This window comes from Monopterus albus, unplaced genomic scaffold, assembly GCF_001952655.1.
Source record: "Monopterus albus unplaced genomic scaffold, M_albus_1.0 scaffold4.1, whole genome shotgun sequence".
Taxonomy (NCBI): domain Eukaryota; kingdom Metazoa; phylum Chordata; class Actinopteri; order Synbranchiformes; family Synbranchidae; genus Monopterus; species Monopterus albus.
In genome coordinates this window covers 6,747,037-6,765,194 of record NW_018127884.1, presented here as the reverse complement: position 1 = coordinate 6,765,194, position 18,158 = coordinate 6,747,037, and the positions used below count along the sequence as shown (strand labels likewise).

General features: G+C 39.9%; 1 protein-coding gene across 1 annotated transcript; it reads right to left on the bottom strand.

Moving 5' to 3' along the window:
• Window positions 1-797: 797 nt before the first annotated feature.
• sltm (SAFB-like, transcription modulator) lies at window positions 798-16,310 on the bottom strand. Its single transcript, XM_020605658.1, has 20 exons — window positions 16,140-16,310; window positions 14,661-14,748; window positions 14,512-14,567; window positions 10,901-10,928; window positions 8,909-9,515; window positions 8,270-8,313; window positions 8,032-8,141; window positions 7,764-7,913; window positions 7,566-7,678; window positions 7,325-7,485; window positions 7,154-7,239; window positions 7,000-7,056; window positions 6,760-6,905; window positions 6,487-6,667; window positions 6,042-6,166; window positions 5,595-5,768; window positions 4,943-5,254; window positions 4,689-4,827; window positions 1,959-2,113; window positions 798-1,875 (listed from the first exon to the last, which is right to left on the bottom strand). Exons 1-20 carry the CDS (start codon window positions 16,272-16,274, stop codon window positions 1,764-1,766), a joined length of 2,979 nt encoding a protein of 992 aa, XP_020461314.1. The 5' UTR covers window positions 16,275-16,310; the 3' UTR covers window positions 798-1,763.
• Between the last annotated feature and the right edge of the window lie 1,848 nt (window positions 16,311-18,158).

Below are 18,158 nucleotides of genomic sequence, written 5' to 3'. Positions count from 1 at the left end.
CAAAGCAAAGCATGAAAAATATTTTAGTTTGACCTAAACACACACCTGACTATGCACAAAAATAGAAGGCCTAAAAAAAAATAAGGGAAACTCAAGAGTCAACTACTGCAACTGGAAACTGTACCAAAGTCAGGTCAAGTCAGTGCACTGGATCACAAAATGGTGTTTAAAGTTTAAGCGCTAAAGAAATTGAGCCAAAGGTTGTGAAATCTCCTGATTGTTTGTAAAATGACAGCTAATTTATTGATTTATTATAAATGACTGAAGAGAGAACCAGTGAATGCTTCATGTGCTTTTTGTCCACTTACTAAAATAAAGCACTTTGACATAGATTAGTATAATCAAGTCACCATGTGGAAGTTATTTCTTAAATACACTCACATTTTAATAGATATGCATATTCGGTATTTGCCACTGCTCACAAGCCAGCCGCTATTTCTATGTACCGTAGGAAAGTAGACCAGATTCCCCACTCACCTCAGGCTCAGAATATTTTGGTACATACTGCACATCTGTCTGAGAACTCACGCTGAGGGGTACAGTAAAAATCGAAATAAAGCCCTACTATTTTTGCTCATATTGTTCTACATGTTACTAAAGTTGTTTTTTTAAATGACCAAATACTGTCCCAGCATAGCAGTACCGGTTCTTTCTTGCTTCTGGGAAAACAATGCAGCTATGCTGTGTGCATTGTATTGCATTTGGGCCCTGCAGCTACACAATACACACAAGATTAAAGACGGGGTGAGAAGAAGCAGAGGTTATGGTGACTGAACAGTCAGCATGAGTCATTCTGCTACTTTTTTTTTTGTAGTTTAATCAACTTTATCAACCAATTACAGCAGGTGCGTAGGTACAGTGTGTGATGTAAGCAAGTACGTGCACAGACGTGTGGCATTGGTCCAGCTATTAAAATGATAAACCTGGCAGATTTTTTTTTATTAAAAAAAAAAACAAAAATACAAAAACAGGTTAGGTCACACCTGACACTGCCTGCTTTAAAGTTCAAACATGTCGTGTACATTTTTTTATCCAAAAACTCCACATGCTGCCATTGAAGTACTTCCTGCTTGATTCATTTTAAATAAAGCATGTGGGTTGCCACAGTACTGTGCATCTTACAAACTGTATACTGAGAAATGACTGAAGCCCAGACTTATAGCCACTGCTTGTCAAATTTCCAGAGTCAGCGGAACAATAAGTGAAATATAAAACAATGTGTTATGGCTCTTTCAAGACCAGTGAATGCCCTGCAGTAACGAACAGATTTTATTTCAGAGACACAGGCCTGTGCTTAACTCTACTCACGGCATAAGAGACATTTTGATACAGGGCAGGCCATTATCAAAGTTGTTTTCACAAATCCACATCTTTCCAAAACAAGAAATTCACACCACGTGTTAAAAAATGACTCCAGTTCTATAATAAAAGTAAAAGCAACCAAGTGTAACACTAGACTATTGGAAATGTACATACAACACTCAATTAGATGAGACGTTGGTAGCATCACTTCAAAACATTGTTACAAAGACTAGGGCTGTACACTATCTTCCTAAGTTGATAAAATGTGCTCAGGGATGTTTAACGATTTCAGTGGAACTGCCAAGAGAACCATACACTGAGGTAAAGACTTGTCTATACAAAATAAAATAGTGTCAACAACTTCATGTCTACAGCTGGGCCACCTAAAGCAGCTAATATTCTGAAAAGAGAGTTCAGAAAGTCTTCAGATTTTCAGGTGCTTTATAGTATCAGCATTACAATTAGTACTGCCGCTGTGTTCCTTTAAAGGCCTTGAATCCACCCACGCTGCCACCACTTGGAATGGAGGAGTTGGTGATCTGTACAATTCGGCTCATTCCAGATGAGGAGTGACTGCAGAAAGACAAAGCTCAGGTGTGAGTCAGCTGGAGCAGGGGCCACATATTTCTCATCAGTGGTTCATAACCCTGATATACCTGGAGGGAGCCATCATGCTGGCCCGGCTGTCTCCCATCCTGCGATTATCAGGGAAGCCCCCGCCTTGGGAGCTCGATCCACCTTGCCACTCCTTCCTCAGTCCCTGCTCCCTGCTGTGACGTTCCACAACGACTTGGCGGCCAGAGCTGAATGGCTGCAGAGACGGAAGAGTTTTAGAGTCACAATCAGGGGTCTTCTGTGAATTAATAAATATAAGTGTAACAGTATTTCTGGTATATACACATTTAGCAGTGGTGGCCTGCCACTGCAAAATTATTGTCACCTCTGTTTCAGAATTCTAAGAACTATCATGATGACCCAATTACACAACTCAGCATAGGGATTTTAATTTGCTAGGACAGATACAGGAAGTGGAGGCGAGAGGGAGAAAGAGAGAGGACCGTAAACTGAACTAGGGTTGGTGCAGTATACCACGGTATGAAAATTGACAAGTTATAATACCATGCTCATTTGCTTATTGCCAGTATTGAAGAAAAAAAAATGCAATGTGTGTGCACCTTTCTTCCCCAAATGCCTGTCAGACTCTACAACAGGCACCACATGCACACATGAAGCAGACAAATGGCAGAGCGGAGGAGGCTGGAATTGCCAAACTATCCACCAAAAAAGAAATTTAAATCAGCAGTGCAGGATTACTTTGGACATCTCAAAAACAAACACTTCCGAGAACACCATCCCACTGTACAGATCAAAATATGTAACCCATTTATAACTTTAATCTCAAACAGCAAACATCGGTTATAAAATGCGGTATAGAAATCATTTTCCAGTTTTTGTTCATTCGCTAACCTCCGACTTACAAAAGAACTTGCACTGATCCAGATCTGGCTGCACGTTTGTGCACCTACAGTAAATCAACAACTTTTGTAATAATCGTTTAGAGAACTGTAATGGCATGTCTCACTATTGTTAGAAGTTTTATAAACCAGTCAGTCAACTACTGAAGTAAATAATCAGCAGGTTAATCCATAATGAAAATAGTTGCACTTTGATACAAAACAGTTCAGCAGAGCAACAGCGAAGTCCTGCTGTTACATCAGTGCATGAGTGACAGGCTGATATTGTAATTAGTATAACATTTTTCTGCATTGAAAAGCCTACTATTACTTTTAACACCAAGTACATTTTTGTGTTAATACCTACTTTTACTTAACGTTATTAATGCAGGACTTTGTCAGGCTGTCAGGAGTAGGCTACTTTTACAGCGTGATATCAGTACATTTACACAAGGGTGTGAATACTTCCTCTACTACTGGTGCTAACATGCATACATGCTTTAGTTATACAACACAGTTATATATGCTGCTTTTCTAATCATCTTTATAACTGTTTATTTTTTAGGGTCAATCTAGTTCTGCAATCCAGCTCAATCGACTGTCACTTGCAATAAAAAAGACCCGCTTTTTTAAATTCTTGTGAGGTTGGGTGTAGCTGATAATAGCAGTAATTGTGTAATACTGTGAAACCCTGACGGTTATTCTGTGAAAATCTCATACCATTGCAACTCTAGTTTGAACTAACTAATGTTAAGTCAGATTTGACAGTTTATCGCTAACAACCCATCAGTTGCAAAATATCTAAATTCGTGGGAAACTCACACTCGTGTTTCAGCATCTCCTGAATTAACATTACTCATTGCCTCTGAATCATATGTCAAAATAAGTGGTGTGAAAAACAGTATTTCAATAATTAATGGGCTACTGACTGAATATTTTCAGGACATAGGGATGTTTCACAACTGCAGAGTTGACTGCAGCAGTTGAAGACAGGCATCAAAGCAGGGTGCACAATTTCCCCTTTAGATTTTACCATAGCAATGGTGGTTATTATTAGGGCACCAAAGTAGGTCGCAGGAAGAGAGAGGCCTCAGTCAGGGCTGTGCTTTCTTTCCACTCACAAGGGTGTACATGGATGACATAACAACTACCACTACCCCAGCACCAAGTGCTAAAGCGCTGCTGGATAAAAGTGGAAGTGGGCTAAAGCTGAAGGTTAAGCCAGAGAAGGAGTATTTCCATTGTAACAGTGTGCTTTCAAGTAAAGGTTCTGTGTAGATGAGGAGGCAGTTCCACCACTGTTAGAGCTGCCAAGATTGTTGTGGTGTCCGAGTGTCCCCATTTCACCGGAGGAGATGGCAGAAACATTATAAAGTGGTTGAGAGGCCCACGCTGCCTCAGCAGTGTGGGCCTGTACCAAAAAAGTATTCTGGAGCTCCCTAGGACTAGTTTAACAATAGAGCTGAGAGCTTAAATTTGCAAAAACTATTTGGGAGACATATCAGAATCTAGTGATATATCAGTGTGGTGTGCAGCACCAAGTGTCAGCAGGGCAGAAGTGGAACCTGAGGGGCAGGAGGCAGTTTTACAGGCTCAGGCAGTTCAAATCCCAAGATGTAATCAATTTAAAATGAGATAAACAAGATAAAAGCAGCAAATTATCACACTTGACAGACTGGAATCACTTAACATTTGGCATTTGATAAATGACAATTACTCAAAGCTACAAATGAAGTCAATTCAGTTTGTGGATGGACTCATCGAAAAATTGAGTCCAGCACTAGCTGAATTTTTAAAGAACTTCAAGACTTAACATGACTTTCAGATATTCATGTTTTTGCGTGACCTGTTTGTTCATCATCTTGTTAGCCTGTACCATTAGTACGGGAGGAACCTAAGAAATGCACTCGGACTCTTAGAAGATAAGCTGACCTGATCACTCATCACCATGGGTCTTCCTCCATCTCGATCACTGAAGCTGCTTCTTCCATGGGTGGATGAGGAGCCCCCTCTAAGTGCAGGGCCTGGACCATCTCTGCTTGATCGATCAGCACGTATACGTATAGGTCTTCTGCTCAATCCAGCATTTCAGCAGGCGACAGAATTAATACAAAGAAATTAGCTTTCACTTACTGGTGACAAGTCAGCAGACAATGCCTCTTTTCAACAACTGCATTATTCTATACCGTATGTCTCCCTTGTTGGAGTTCATCCCACCATCATTCTTCCACCCATGGCCTCCTTCCCTGGGTGGGCGGTTGTGTGACATGCCAGGTATTGCAGCTCTGGCCCCCATAGGGCGATCGTGCATGGGCACGGGTCGTCTCTCATCTCTATCCCTGCGCTCTGTGTCCCGGAGTTCGGTGCGTGGAGGAGGTGGTGGCTCAGCTCTGCGGACGGCTTCAAAGTTCTTGGGATAGCGCTCAAAGCCAGAACTCTCTCTGTGAGGAATGGGGCGACTCTTTTTTACCTCTGGCTCACCCTCAAACCGGTTACGCCTAGCAGTAAAACACAGACCAAAATGGGATTACATCACAAAAGTCTGCAGCATTAACAGTTGATCTTTTACTGTGGACCAGAGGGGAATATAAGCAATAGTACAGACTCACTATCCACAAGCTTACGTCTGTTCTGACACGTTCTGAAAGCTTTCCATTGCAGCTGATACCCTTTTGGCTCTGTTTTATTCAAGTGTCCCAGTAAGTCATAAAAGCGAGCCAGTTAGTGTACATAATAACAGGACCCAGAAACTGCTTTTAAGTCAGAATGTCTTCTGTGAAAAAGGCTTCTTGTGACTAATAATGTTGCCACAGTTCCTATTAATTTCAAGATTTGTACCTGTCGTATGTGTTGGGCTGCTCTGCAGTAGCCTCTGGAAAGCGCCCCCTCTCTCGGGGACTGAAGTTTGAAAAGCGGTTTTGCTGTCGATTGTAGTTTGAACTTTGGTTCAAACGAACATCAGACTCTGACTGCATCTTCTTGCTGCTGTTCCAATAGGAATCGTCCCTCCGACTGAAACAGCAAATACAGACATACCTCATGAGTCGTGCTTAAATAGCAACCCTTATGGCCTAAGTTTGCTGAAAGAGTCTTTTTCCTTGTTGCAAGCTTCACTAGATCAAGCCTCCTCACAGGCACTAAGCAACAAAACTCTGCTTTCTGATGAGCTGAGGAGTTTGATGCTTTTTTCATAGGCAACATTTCTCGAACCCAACAATGGAACAGTTTGTTATAATCACACCACCACCAAACTGCTGAGTGACAAAAGCCAAACAGCGCATATACCCGTGTTCCACCTCACGGCCTCTTTTTAAGTTGTTTCTCTTTTCTTGTTCGTAGCGGAGCTGCTCCTGCTGCCTCCGCAACTCCTCTCGTTCACGTGCCATGCGTTCTGCCTCTTTACGGCGTTCCTGATTGAGAGATATGGATATTGCTCTACAGTTACAAGCACACATAAAAAAATAATCACATTACCTGAATGGTTTTAACATCTTTCTAAAAACTATGTGGAAGCATTTAAGAACAAGTGGTAAAATGCAAATCATTTAATTCCTGCCAATAGACAATTCCATATTTCATTTTTTTCTACTGCATACCTGAAATCCTGGAGTGCAACTGTTTGATATAATCATTCATCCTGATTTAGACAGTTTACAGAAAAGCCTGACAATCTGACTGTGGAAAGGCCTTTACATTGACAAGCAGGTGAATTTATTTGTACTCTAAGTACCTGCTCTATACGGATTCTCTCTCTCTCAAGCCTTTCTCTCTCCAAGCGCTCCCTTTCCAGTTTTTGTCTTTCCATCTCCAGTCTCTGGCGCTCTCTGAGCAGGTTCTCTCGTTCTTCACGCTCCCGCAACAGACGGATCCGCTCACGCTCCCGACGTTCTTGTTCAGCAATTTCACGTCGCCTACAAAAAACAGCCATCATCAATAAATAAACATTCACCTCTTCATTTTACATTTTCTAAATGTATGTGAACTGTGGATTGTTGCAGGCTACCTGCGCAACTCTACGGCTCTACGGACACGCTCCACACGAGCCATCCGTTCACGCAATCTCTGCTCCTTCATCTTCTCAAAAGGCAGGATGTCTTTTTCTTCCCCCTTGTTAGCAAAATTTCGCTGTTTCTCTCTCATCATCTCTATCTGGGAAAGAACAATAGAAATTAAAGTTAAAAAAAAGCTCATAAGTGAAACGTTAAAAGTAAAAACAAAGAGATATGTTATGTGAGTTTTATACCTCTTCAGGAGGGATCAACCACTTTGGCCGCCTCTGAACATTCACATTGAAAAAGGGCTGGGGGAAAAAAAAAAACTCTCATTTATCATCATTTGACTCAAAATTTAAATATCCGCTGAAACATAATATAATCAAATAAAAATAAAGCTATTACCTTATCAAGAACCCTTCCCCTTCTGAAAGGTCTAATTTTGCCAAAATTAGAATCTACCACCACCATTTTGCCTGGGCTCTTTGTCCCTAGAGAAAATGTAACAATCAGAGAACACATACACGCCGACGTATTAATACAATTGGACTTTCTAAATTAGTGAGGAAATCTTACGCCCATGCTTTCTGTCATCTTTCTTCAAAGAATCTTGTCCTGAGTTAGATGACGCAGACTCAGATTTTCCACTTTTGGCCTCCTGTTTCTTGGATGAATCTTTGTCCTTTTCTGAAAGTTTATCCAGTTTCTTGTCTTCTTTTTTGTAAGATGGCTGTGCTCTACACACAAGGAGAACAAAAGGCTAAATGTGCTTTCAATCAACAACGAATTATTGTTTTCAACTTTTTCGATTACCCACTTGTTAGTCTGTTTTGTTCCAGTGATACTGCGCTTATCGCTTGATTTACTGGAGCTTGCTTTGTCCTCTGCTTCTTTCTTTGAGGGCTCTTTTTTGAATGGATCAGTTTTGGCCTGAAAAACAGCAGCAGTGAAACATAAATGACACAAGCCTCTCTGTAGCCTTCTGGTAAACAATTTCATCTGCTTCATAACTTACTCTTTCAACATATATCTGCTGTCCGTGGAGATCTGTGCAGTCGAGATGGGAGACGCACCGTGTCACCTCTGTACTGGAGGACATGGTCACCAAGCCGTAACATTTTGAACCCGGGCTGCGAGCATTTGTCACCACTTTGGCACTTAAAACCTGTTGAAGACAAATGTCATTTCAACAGTTTGATAAAACACTGAGCAAAAAATTACTATGATGTTTTCAGACATATACAAAATGAGCAACAACTAAAAATCAGCATTTTTTTTTTTACCTTCCCATATTTGCCGAACAGGTTTTTTAAATCAGCTGCTTTGGTGTTTGAGGACAGGCCGCTCACCCACAGGTTACGATAAGAGCTGCTGCTGCTACTGCTGCCACCTCCTTATAAAGATGTTTTCCAAAACATAATCAACAGTCACACTGGGCATTAAAAAAAGATACGGCATCAAGTTGAATGAAATGAGAAAATGGTTTTCCTCGTTTATTTCTAAAACATTTGGACATCTTACCCTTTTCATCTTTTGCAGTTTTTCCATCTCTGTCTCTTGAAGAGCTATGGAGCAAATGTTGCAACAGCAGAAATGAAAATAAGTGACAGTAAACAAAAACTTTGTGTAAAGTGACAGCCATACATCTAGTAGAATAAAAAGAAAATATTTTTGTACTTTTCGGGTAAAAAAAAAAAAAAACATTGAAGACAAGACGTGGATCTGAGCCAATGTCTCAAAGGCTTCATTGATTTTCCAGTGGTGAGATGGGTCAGGTTGTGAGCCAATTTATTCCCTGGACCAATGAAATCTTCAGAGGTTTGTTCAACTTCACAGCGAATCATTTGACCAAAAAGAAAGGGAAAAAACTGCCATCACGAGCACTAATGCTCTTTTATAGTGCCTTGTGTAGAATCTGGAAAAGGCTTTAAAAGTGCTGGAAAGGTCAAAGTAACAAAATAAGAGGGTCTCTCAGCTTCTGGTTAATGTCACAATTTAACCAACTTCAGAAAAATAAATCAAAGTAGTAAATGGGAGGATTAGGTACATCAGTGATCATTTCCCTTATGGCAAAAAAAATCTTGAGGCTACCCACAATGTTGCGTTCTTAGTGAGCTGGACTTGGTAGTAGTATCAAAGAACTGACATAGAAAGACAAACCTCTTTGCTTGACCTGATGCCCCAGTAGTGGAGGGGCCTTTCTTCCCAGAATCCTTTTCTTTATCTCCCGTTTCAGCCTTCTTCAAGGAATCCCTGCCGTCTTTCTTCATACTCTCAGACCTGGATCCATCATCTTTCTTACCATCTTTGTGGCCCTCTGTCTCTTCCGTCTTCATGTCATCATCTGGGCCCGTCTCAGCAGAGGCCTCTGGCTCATCTGTACCCTTCTCGCCCTCTGGATCTGGAAGTTTCACATGTTTACCTGTTTCCAGGAGATCATCACCATCAACATCAAGGGTGATGGCATCTTCATTTTGGATCGAGACAGACAGATGATCGTCCTCAGTTTCTTTAGAGAAATCAACGGTTTCAGGATCCATCTCAGCCAGGTCGGTCTCCACCTCTGGCTCAGCCTCCCCATCCATCTCTGGGTCGGCGTCCTCATCCACCTCTGGGTCGGCATCGGCCTCTGGCTCAGGTTCTGAATCAGCCTCAGCCGCCACAGCTTCTGACTCTGGTTCAGGCTCAGCCTCGGGCTGAGTGAGGCTATCCTCACAGGGTGCAGGCTTAGAATTTTCACGTGTACCATCATCTGTATCAGTTACATCTGAGGGATTCAATAAGGATAAACATGGCAAAACACAACTTTTAACATTCACATGTCGCATGGTACTTGACCTAAAAAGTAGAATAGAAAGCACATTTAGTGTTAATGGTCATCGAGGGTGTAGACACCACAGGAAGACACAAAACACACAATCTTCACTGAAAATGGAAGATAACTCAGTGCTCTTCATTTCTTGACACCTTATATACTTGAGTCATAATTCATACTCAACGTGCAATTCCATGTGCCTCCTACAACATCTGGCAGTTCTCCAGGTGGGAATCTTGTGGAAAAGCTCAAACAAGGAGGAAAATCCCATGAGTTGATCCTTCAGTTCTTTCCATTATGCAAAATGTATCCCCAGGAGGTCAGACCACACACACACACAAAAATCATCAGTTTCAGAAAATCCTCAACATCCTATTTCTTCAGTAATCAAAGTCAGTGTCTTTTCAGCAGATTTCAGACCACGTGGAAAAATTCTTCCATCATCAAATCCAACCTTTTGAAAATAGTCCAGTCAACTGTACGCAGCTGTGTAAAAAAGTAGGCATCTTTGATCAGTCTTTGTTGGTCCTTTCCAGTCCAGGACCATGCTGTATGTCACATCTTTTCACAGCACACATTGTGCTGGGGTTGCAGGGAGCAGGCAGGAAAGTGAGCAATTTTGATCGATATTGTCAGCAATGAATGTACGCAGTCTCTTCATCTTTCGGTCGCCTCTTTACAAAAGACCTCTGCTTCTTTACAAGGTGGTAGGAGGCTACCCAAATCCCAGTCTTTTCACAAGTCACCTGATAAGACATGCATTAAGGTGTCCAATTCCTGTGGTAAAGTACAGCACAGTATACAGACCTACCCAGTGCACTTGTCACCAGACTGTCCATGAACATTGTTAATTAAAATGCCAAGGGAAAGTGCGATGTTCCTCGAGATCCACAAGCCGTTTCTTCTTCCAGTTCACTGGAGATCATAAAATGTCAGCTTGTTTGTGAACCTTCACTCTTCACGTCCATGGGGAAAGTAGGAAGCTGAATACCAGATGCAATGAATATCCCAGAACCTTTCTGTAACACTTTGAATAATCCAAGAAAAGTGGGTTCCTTGAGTCAAGGCAACCCACATCCAGTAATTAATGTGTACCAATTACCAAAGAAAACAAACTGACTCGGTCTTCACTAAGCATGTCCACCTTACTCCCTTTAGCGTATTGTGACCTAGATAATGCATTAGCTTGGAAAAGCATGAAGTACCACAAAATGTAGGTTATGCATTCCAGCAGGCATTTCCTGTTATCATATGTGTTAGCTGTAAAAAAAAAAGTTAAAAAAATAAAAAAATAAACCTAATGTTAGCACCCGGCTTGAGTGTGCTGGCATACGTACCTTTTTCTGATTCGCACTCTTCAGTTTCCTGGAAAAGAAGACAGTGGGGTGAGCTGACAAACATTTCAACTCCAGTTCTGGCTATGTTTAAACATATAATTCATTGTAGGTTTTTTTTTATTTTTCAATATAAAGTACTATAATCAAATATTGAGGCAAAAATAAATTCAAATGAGGTGTAAATATAATCTAAAACATGTAAACGCATTTCAGCAAAGGAAAAGTGGTTCACATGACCATTTTTGTGTTCCACTTTGCTGTAATATTTTTTGTGAGTTATCTATTCTATTTATTGGTAGGTGTGCTTGATATTGAGTGTGAACCGCTGCTGAAACAATGCAATTTCCCAGATTGGGATTAATAAAGTATTTCTATCTATCTATCTAATTCAAGCTGTTACAACTCTGTATTGATCTTTCACCATTTTGACAAACCACAATGTGACAAGCCATTCAGAGTATGCAGCAGACATTTCTCTAGCGATGAAATCCTCAATCCTCAGCATCACAAGGCAGAAAAATATTAACAGTCATGCACAAAGCCTATTCTTTGGGAACACTGCATTATGATGGTTAAACTTTGCAATTAATCCACGGTTAATGTGTGTGCCGAAACATGGTGGGTGGTCTGTATGGATCACAGATATACTATGATCAGGTACACTACTACATCTAATGTTATGGTAGTTTAGTGATATAAGCTAAACAGTTGACAAACTTGATCACAGATTTATTTCTGGAACAATGTGGCAGTTCTAGCAAACAGTTCTATTTTTTTCCCTAGCTTGTTACTTCTAAAAGGTACACGTAGATTAATGAGAGCTGAACAATTAGCCTATCTAACATAGCCTGGTAGCAAATAATGCTAGTTAGCCTCTATTTCAGGGTTGCGTCAGGAAGGGCATCCGGCGTAAAACACGTGCCAAATGTCAACATGCAAATCATCAGTGTGACGATTTGCTGTGGCAACTCCTAAATGGGAAAAGCCGAAAGTGACTTTCTTTTAGTGTGAAATCCCAAAGTTGCAGGTGCTCATTGTAGACAGTCATGAAGTATTAGATGCATACATGCCATGTTTTAGATGGTTTAAATGGGGTCAAAAAATGGTTTCTCATAGATGGCTAGATATTTTATTGATCCCGAGAGAAATTCTGGTATCCAGTAGCAACAGCAATGATTATCAAAATCACCGCACCCAAAGTAAACAAATGTAAAAGTGTAAGGCTAAAACACACATAAAAAAAAAACGTATAAAGAAAAAAACAAGATTAAGTATAAATATAAGAGTATAAGAAATATATATATCGAGTAAAATATGCAAGGTATACAGTATACATAGAGTATACATATTAAGTAAATGTGCATCAAATAAGTATTTGATACACTGCCGATTTTTCAAGTTTTCCCACTTACAAAGAATGGACAGATCTATAATTTTTATCGTAGGTACATCTCAACTGTGAGAGACAGAGTCTACAAAAAAATTCCAGTAAATCACATTGTTAGATTTTTCAATAATTTATTTCCATTTTATTGCATGAAATAAGTATTTGATCACCAATCAACCAGCAAGAATTCTGGCTCTCACAGACCTGTTAGTTTGTCTTTAAGAAGCCCTCCTATCCTCCACTCATTGCCTGTATCAATTGTAACTGTTTGAACTCGTTACCTGTATAAAAGACACCTGTCCACACAATCTATCAGATTTCAACTTCTCCACTATGGGCAAGACCAAAGAGCTGTCTAAGGATCCTAGGGACAAAATTGTAGACCTGCACAAGGCTGGGATGGGCTACAGGACAATAGGCAAACAGCTTGGTGAGAAGGCAACAACTGTTGGCGCAATTATTAGAAAATGGAAGAAATTCAAGATGACTGTCAATCTCCCTCGGACTGGGGCTCCATGCAAGATCTCGCCTCGTGGAGTATCAATGATCCTGAGACAGGTGAGGAATCAGCCTAGAACTACACGGGAGGACCTGGTCAATGCAAAGACCATCTGGATGATCCAGAGGAGGCATGGGAGAAGGTCATGTGGTCAGATGAGACCAAAATAGAACTTTTTGGTATAAACTCCACTCACTGTATTTGGTGGAAGAAGAAGAAGGATGAGTACAATCCCAAGAACACCATCTCAACCGTGAAGCATGGGGGTGGAAACATCATGCTTTGGGGGTGCTTTTCTGCAAAGGGGACAGGATGTCTGCACTGTATTGAGGAGCGGATGGATGGGGCCATGTATCATGAGATTTTGGACAACAACTTCCTTCCCTCAGTAAGAGCATTGAAGATGGGTCCTGCCTGGGTCTTCCAGCATGACAATGACCCCAAACACACAGCCAGGGCAACTAAGGAGTGGCTCCGTAAGAAGCATTTCAAGGTCCTGGAGTGGCCTAGCCAGTCTCCAGACCTGAACCTAATAGAAAATCTATGGAGGGAGCTGAAACTCCGTGTTGCCCAGCGACAGCCCCAAAACCTGAAAGATCTGGAGAAGACCTGTATGGAGGAGTGGGCTACAATCCCCGCTGCAGTGTGTGCAAACCTGGTCAAGAACTACAGGAAACGTCTGACCTCTGTAATTGTAAACAAAGGTTTCGGTACCAAATATTAAGTTCTATTTTTCTATTGTATCAAATACTTATTTCATGCAATAAAATTGAAATAAATTAGTTAAAAAAAATCTAACAATGCGATTTTCTGGAATTTTTTGTAGATTCTGTGTCTCACAGTTGAGGTGTACCTAAGAAAATTACAGATCTGTCCATTCTTTGTAAGTGGGAAAACTTGAAAAATCGGCAGTGTATCAAATACTTATTTGCCCCACTGTACCTGTGTACAGTGCCAGTATGTGCAGGACTGAACACTGTGTGCAAGAATAAAAACAAACGCCAACATGTTCAAGAATAAGCATTATGTGCAAAAGTAAAGACAAGGATAAACAGTGGAGCAGTATAGCACAGGATAGAATTAAAAGAGTAACAGTAAAGGGATAAGAGATATTCTTATTCTCATTTTTATTGCTCTACTTTTTTTTTTATTCTCATTGTTATTTTCTATTTCCGTTGCCTTACAACACATTGAGAGTCTCTGTACTGGGGTCAAATTCCTGTATATTCAAACATAATTGGCAACTAAAGACGAATCTGATAAACTATGCTACACTGAGAGTAGTCACTGTGCCAAATTAGGTGTAAGGTAATAATTATTGCATGACCAAATATATATATAATTTTTTTTGCCTACAAAGGAGTGCCCTGATTATCATATAATTGTATTCACAAGAGTAATAATAAATGGGTTGTTGTTATTATCATCATATTATTATTATTAGCAGTAGTAGTAGCAGTAGTGGTAGCAGCAGCAGGAGTAATAAAGTTCAAGGAAAATCTTAGGGAAAAATCTTTGTTCATCTTAGGTGTTTATCAAAAAATAAATAAATAAATTTGACAGATATATCAGAATTTTAAATCATCAAATATCCAAATCGGTATCTGCCTTAAAAATCCTATATTGGTCAGGCTCTAGTGAGAATGTATGAGAACTCTGTAAACAGTAATGAAGACAGGGCAAAGACAAAAGCAAGCAGAATTGTGGCCAACATTCCACAGTCACCTTTGAAAACGCGTCCTCTTCCGCTGTGGTGTCTGCATCCGAGTCCATTTTTTTCCCTGAAAAATGAAAATCAACATGAAAAAAAAAAACACAAAAATACAGACTTGCTTAACCACCCTGTCTACAGAAGAAAATAAACATAAGATTACCTTTAGCTTTTCCACTTTTCCGAGTTGATGAGTCAGCTGAAACCTGGATTTGAATGTTTTCTGGGTCACCACCTTCATCCTCAATAGCCTTAAAAAAAAAAACACACACACACACATTAAGAAAAGCACAGTGCACAATATTATGCTTCAGGCTTATCATGTTCCAGGCTTCTTTCACCTACCAGTAATTGTCCAATTAACTGCAAACTCATCTGCCTGATCAGACAAAATAAACTGAGCTACATATGATAAAAGATTTTTAGAAAAAGTCCAGATAGTTTGAATCTTGGCCATGGTAGCCTTGTTTATGGGTTAGATGAGTGAGCAGTAAATAACCCCCAAGTCATTCATATTCACATAGATGTGTGTTTCATGCATGTATTAAGAAGATTGGTGCACTTACTGAAGTCGGGAGGCTCCCCATAAAACATCCATGATACTGACATGCAAGTTGGCATAATATGTTGTAGAATTTTTCGTTGTTCACTCTTTAACACAGCTGTCGAAACTTCTGTTGTCCAGGTTCACATCTATGCACCATTTTTAGCTTAGAGTGTGTATTAGTCAAGCTAGCAGTGCTGTGCATGAAATACCCATGTCTGTGAGGTTCCCTTAGTTTTACTGGGCAGCGTGAGGTAATGTTTGGCTCTATATATAAGCTTTAAGAAAACCCAGAGGCTGTAAAAGGCTGTTATTTGTGTGTGTGGGTGTGTAGGTTCAAATTTAAAAGGTGAGGGCACAGGGTAGCAAATGACATCTAGTTCACATGTTCACATATTATTCAGTGCATTTTCAGACTCTGCAGCACAAAATGCAAGGAAGGATATCACAGACATTAATCATTAAATGTTACAGAATTCAGATTAATCTTTTAAACAAACATCAAGTCAGAAAACATCACTTGTAATGTTGTAATGAATATTTCCATTTTAACCCCAAAATGAATCCTGTCTAAATCGCAAATCAAGTGAACTTTGAAATCCATTCATTTCGACGGTCTGTTCACTGGATAAAAAAGGAACATCTAAATCCACCATGGTTGCATCTTAACCTACGTGCTTTATCGTGATCAATCAAATCAATCCACGTAAAACGCTAAGTGATCACATAATATATCGTAAAGCTCGACAGGTTCAGAAAGCCATATTCAAGCACAATGTGCCTTTCGTGCTCGTGTTACCCCCTTTATTTACGCGTATCTTAAATAATACAGATGTAATATTATTATTTTTCCCAGCAACCACTGAAGCACGAGTAACTAGCATTAACATTACAAATTTTTCCTGACAGGTATTTTGTAGCTTTAGTTAAGCTACACAGTTATAGATAAAGTAAGTCAGCGGTCACTGCGACCGACTGTTGGCTACCTTTAGCACCTAGCCTAGCCAAGAAGCTCTCACAACATTAGCATTAGCAACTCTGCATCGGATTTCCCCGCTCCTTCACGTTCTTTTGCAAAATAACTTTATTTTATATTACCTGTTTTAGCCTTACAAGAAGGACGCTCTTTACACCACACGTGTCCAAATTCCTTCGTTTGAGCTCGGATTTAAGATCAACAACTCTTAATTCGTATAGTTTCTTACACTCTGTGGAAATGGCACCCGACGCCATTTTACCTCAAGATTACGGAATCGAGCCGCGCACGCGCAAACGGGTTTTGCCAGGATTCTTTTTCGTTGTTTTTATTTGTTGCCATTATATGTCGCACTGCCACCTACAGTGGTGGGAGAACCAATGAATTAGGACTGCAAACGATTATTTTCACAGTAGGTTAATCTGAAGATTCTTTTATCATTTAATCTAAAAATGTTACAAATTCCCAAAGCCCACTGTTTTGTGCACTTCAAAACAAACAAATATAAGATGTATTTAAAAGATTAACCTCTAGAGTCCCTGCGTCCTCATATGAGGACCGCACAGCTTGGGTTTCCAAAGCTCAGGACTCTAGAGGTTAAGGAAACCAGAAAATACACACACCAGAAGATGCAACCAACCCCAAAAATTTGGTAGTGGAGCAAATAAAAGCAAATCTGTGTCTCATAACATATTCCAGGAACATAATCTCAATTTTCTTGTTTAAATACCATTAATTTCATTCAACCATAAGTAGCCAAAATGTCCTAATTTGGAGGAAACTAAATCAGTCTTGATAAATGGTGGTCTTGGAAAAGAGTATTAATTTCAGGTCCCTTCCACTCAACCCTGCAGTTTGTATACAACACAGTTTCACAAGGAGACAGGTAAAGCCTTTCTGCTATAATGCACACTTTGTAATTTAATTTGAATGCTTTGCAGAAGAAGCTGGGATAATTTCTTTATATAGAAGTTTTTTTTTAAGTGGTTACCCAGGCCTTGTGATTTATAGTGTGGAATATAGGCTAAACCTTAGACTAAACTTTAAACTTTTATTCTTAGGTGGATTGCAGTGTTTTCTTCTTTCTTCAGCCTATAGTGCACACATGAACTCTATTTATCTCTTTTGACTAGGCTACGTATATTCAGTTTCTTTTCTTTCTTAAGACATTTAGGCTCTCCACCTAATCCAGTTCTAAATGTGAGGTACTTGTACTTATATTATAATTCATTATATTATATTTCAGAGGGAAATACTGTAATTTTACTCCACTGCATATTTATAGGCTACTTTTTGGACTGAGATTTTCCTCTAGAAATTATATAGTGCTTTTGTAAGTCAACTAGAAGAAAAAAATCAAACAAGTAGTTTAGTCCAGCACTTTCCAACCTAGAGGCATAGGGCCGCTTCAATGGACCACTAGATAAATCCGAGGGATTGTGAGATGATTATTGGCAGAGGAAAAAAAGGGTAAAAGTTCTGATGAAACAATCTTTTTGCAGTTTTGTGACATGTTAGGCCTTGGTTAGGCTTTTTAAATGAAACAAAGAAGACAGGGGAGCTGTTAAGAACCATCTAAAACATGACAAGGATTCAAATTCCTTGTGTGTTCAACATAGTGTACATGGAAAATAAAAATAATTATGATTCTAATCCTAGTTCCACCTTGAGCGGACACAGCAGCAAAATGCTGCGTACACATTGTTGCATCAGTATCAGCAGTCTAATAATATGTATCAGAATCAAATATCAATCAGAAAAGATGTTTTATTACATTTGCCCTTGGTAGCCAATTTTAAATATATTTTTCTGATAGCCTAATGCTATACTTGTTTATACTGAAGCTTGATATTAAATGCAGGCATTAGAGCATACTTCCAAAAACCGGAGAGCTACTATATGAATAACAACATGCACAGTATGTGGCAGGGAATCCAGGCAGTCACAAACTACAAGAACAAATCGACAAACACAGCCCCCCAGGACGCCACCCTCCCGGACAGCCTCAACAACTTTTATGCAAGGTTTGACAGGTTAAACACAGACACCCCCTCAAAATCCCCCTGCGACCCGGGGGACACTGCTTTTCAGGTGACGCACACACAGGTCCTGAAGGCCCTGAGACAGGTAAACCCCCATAA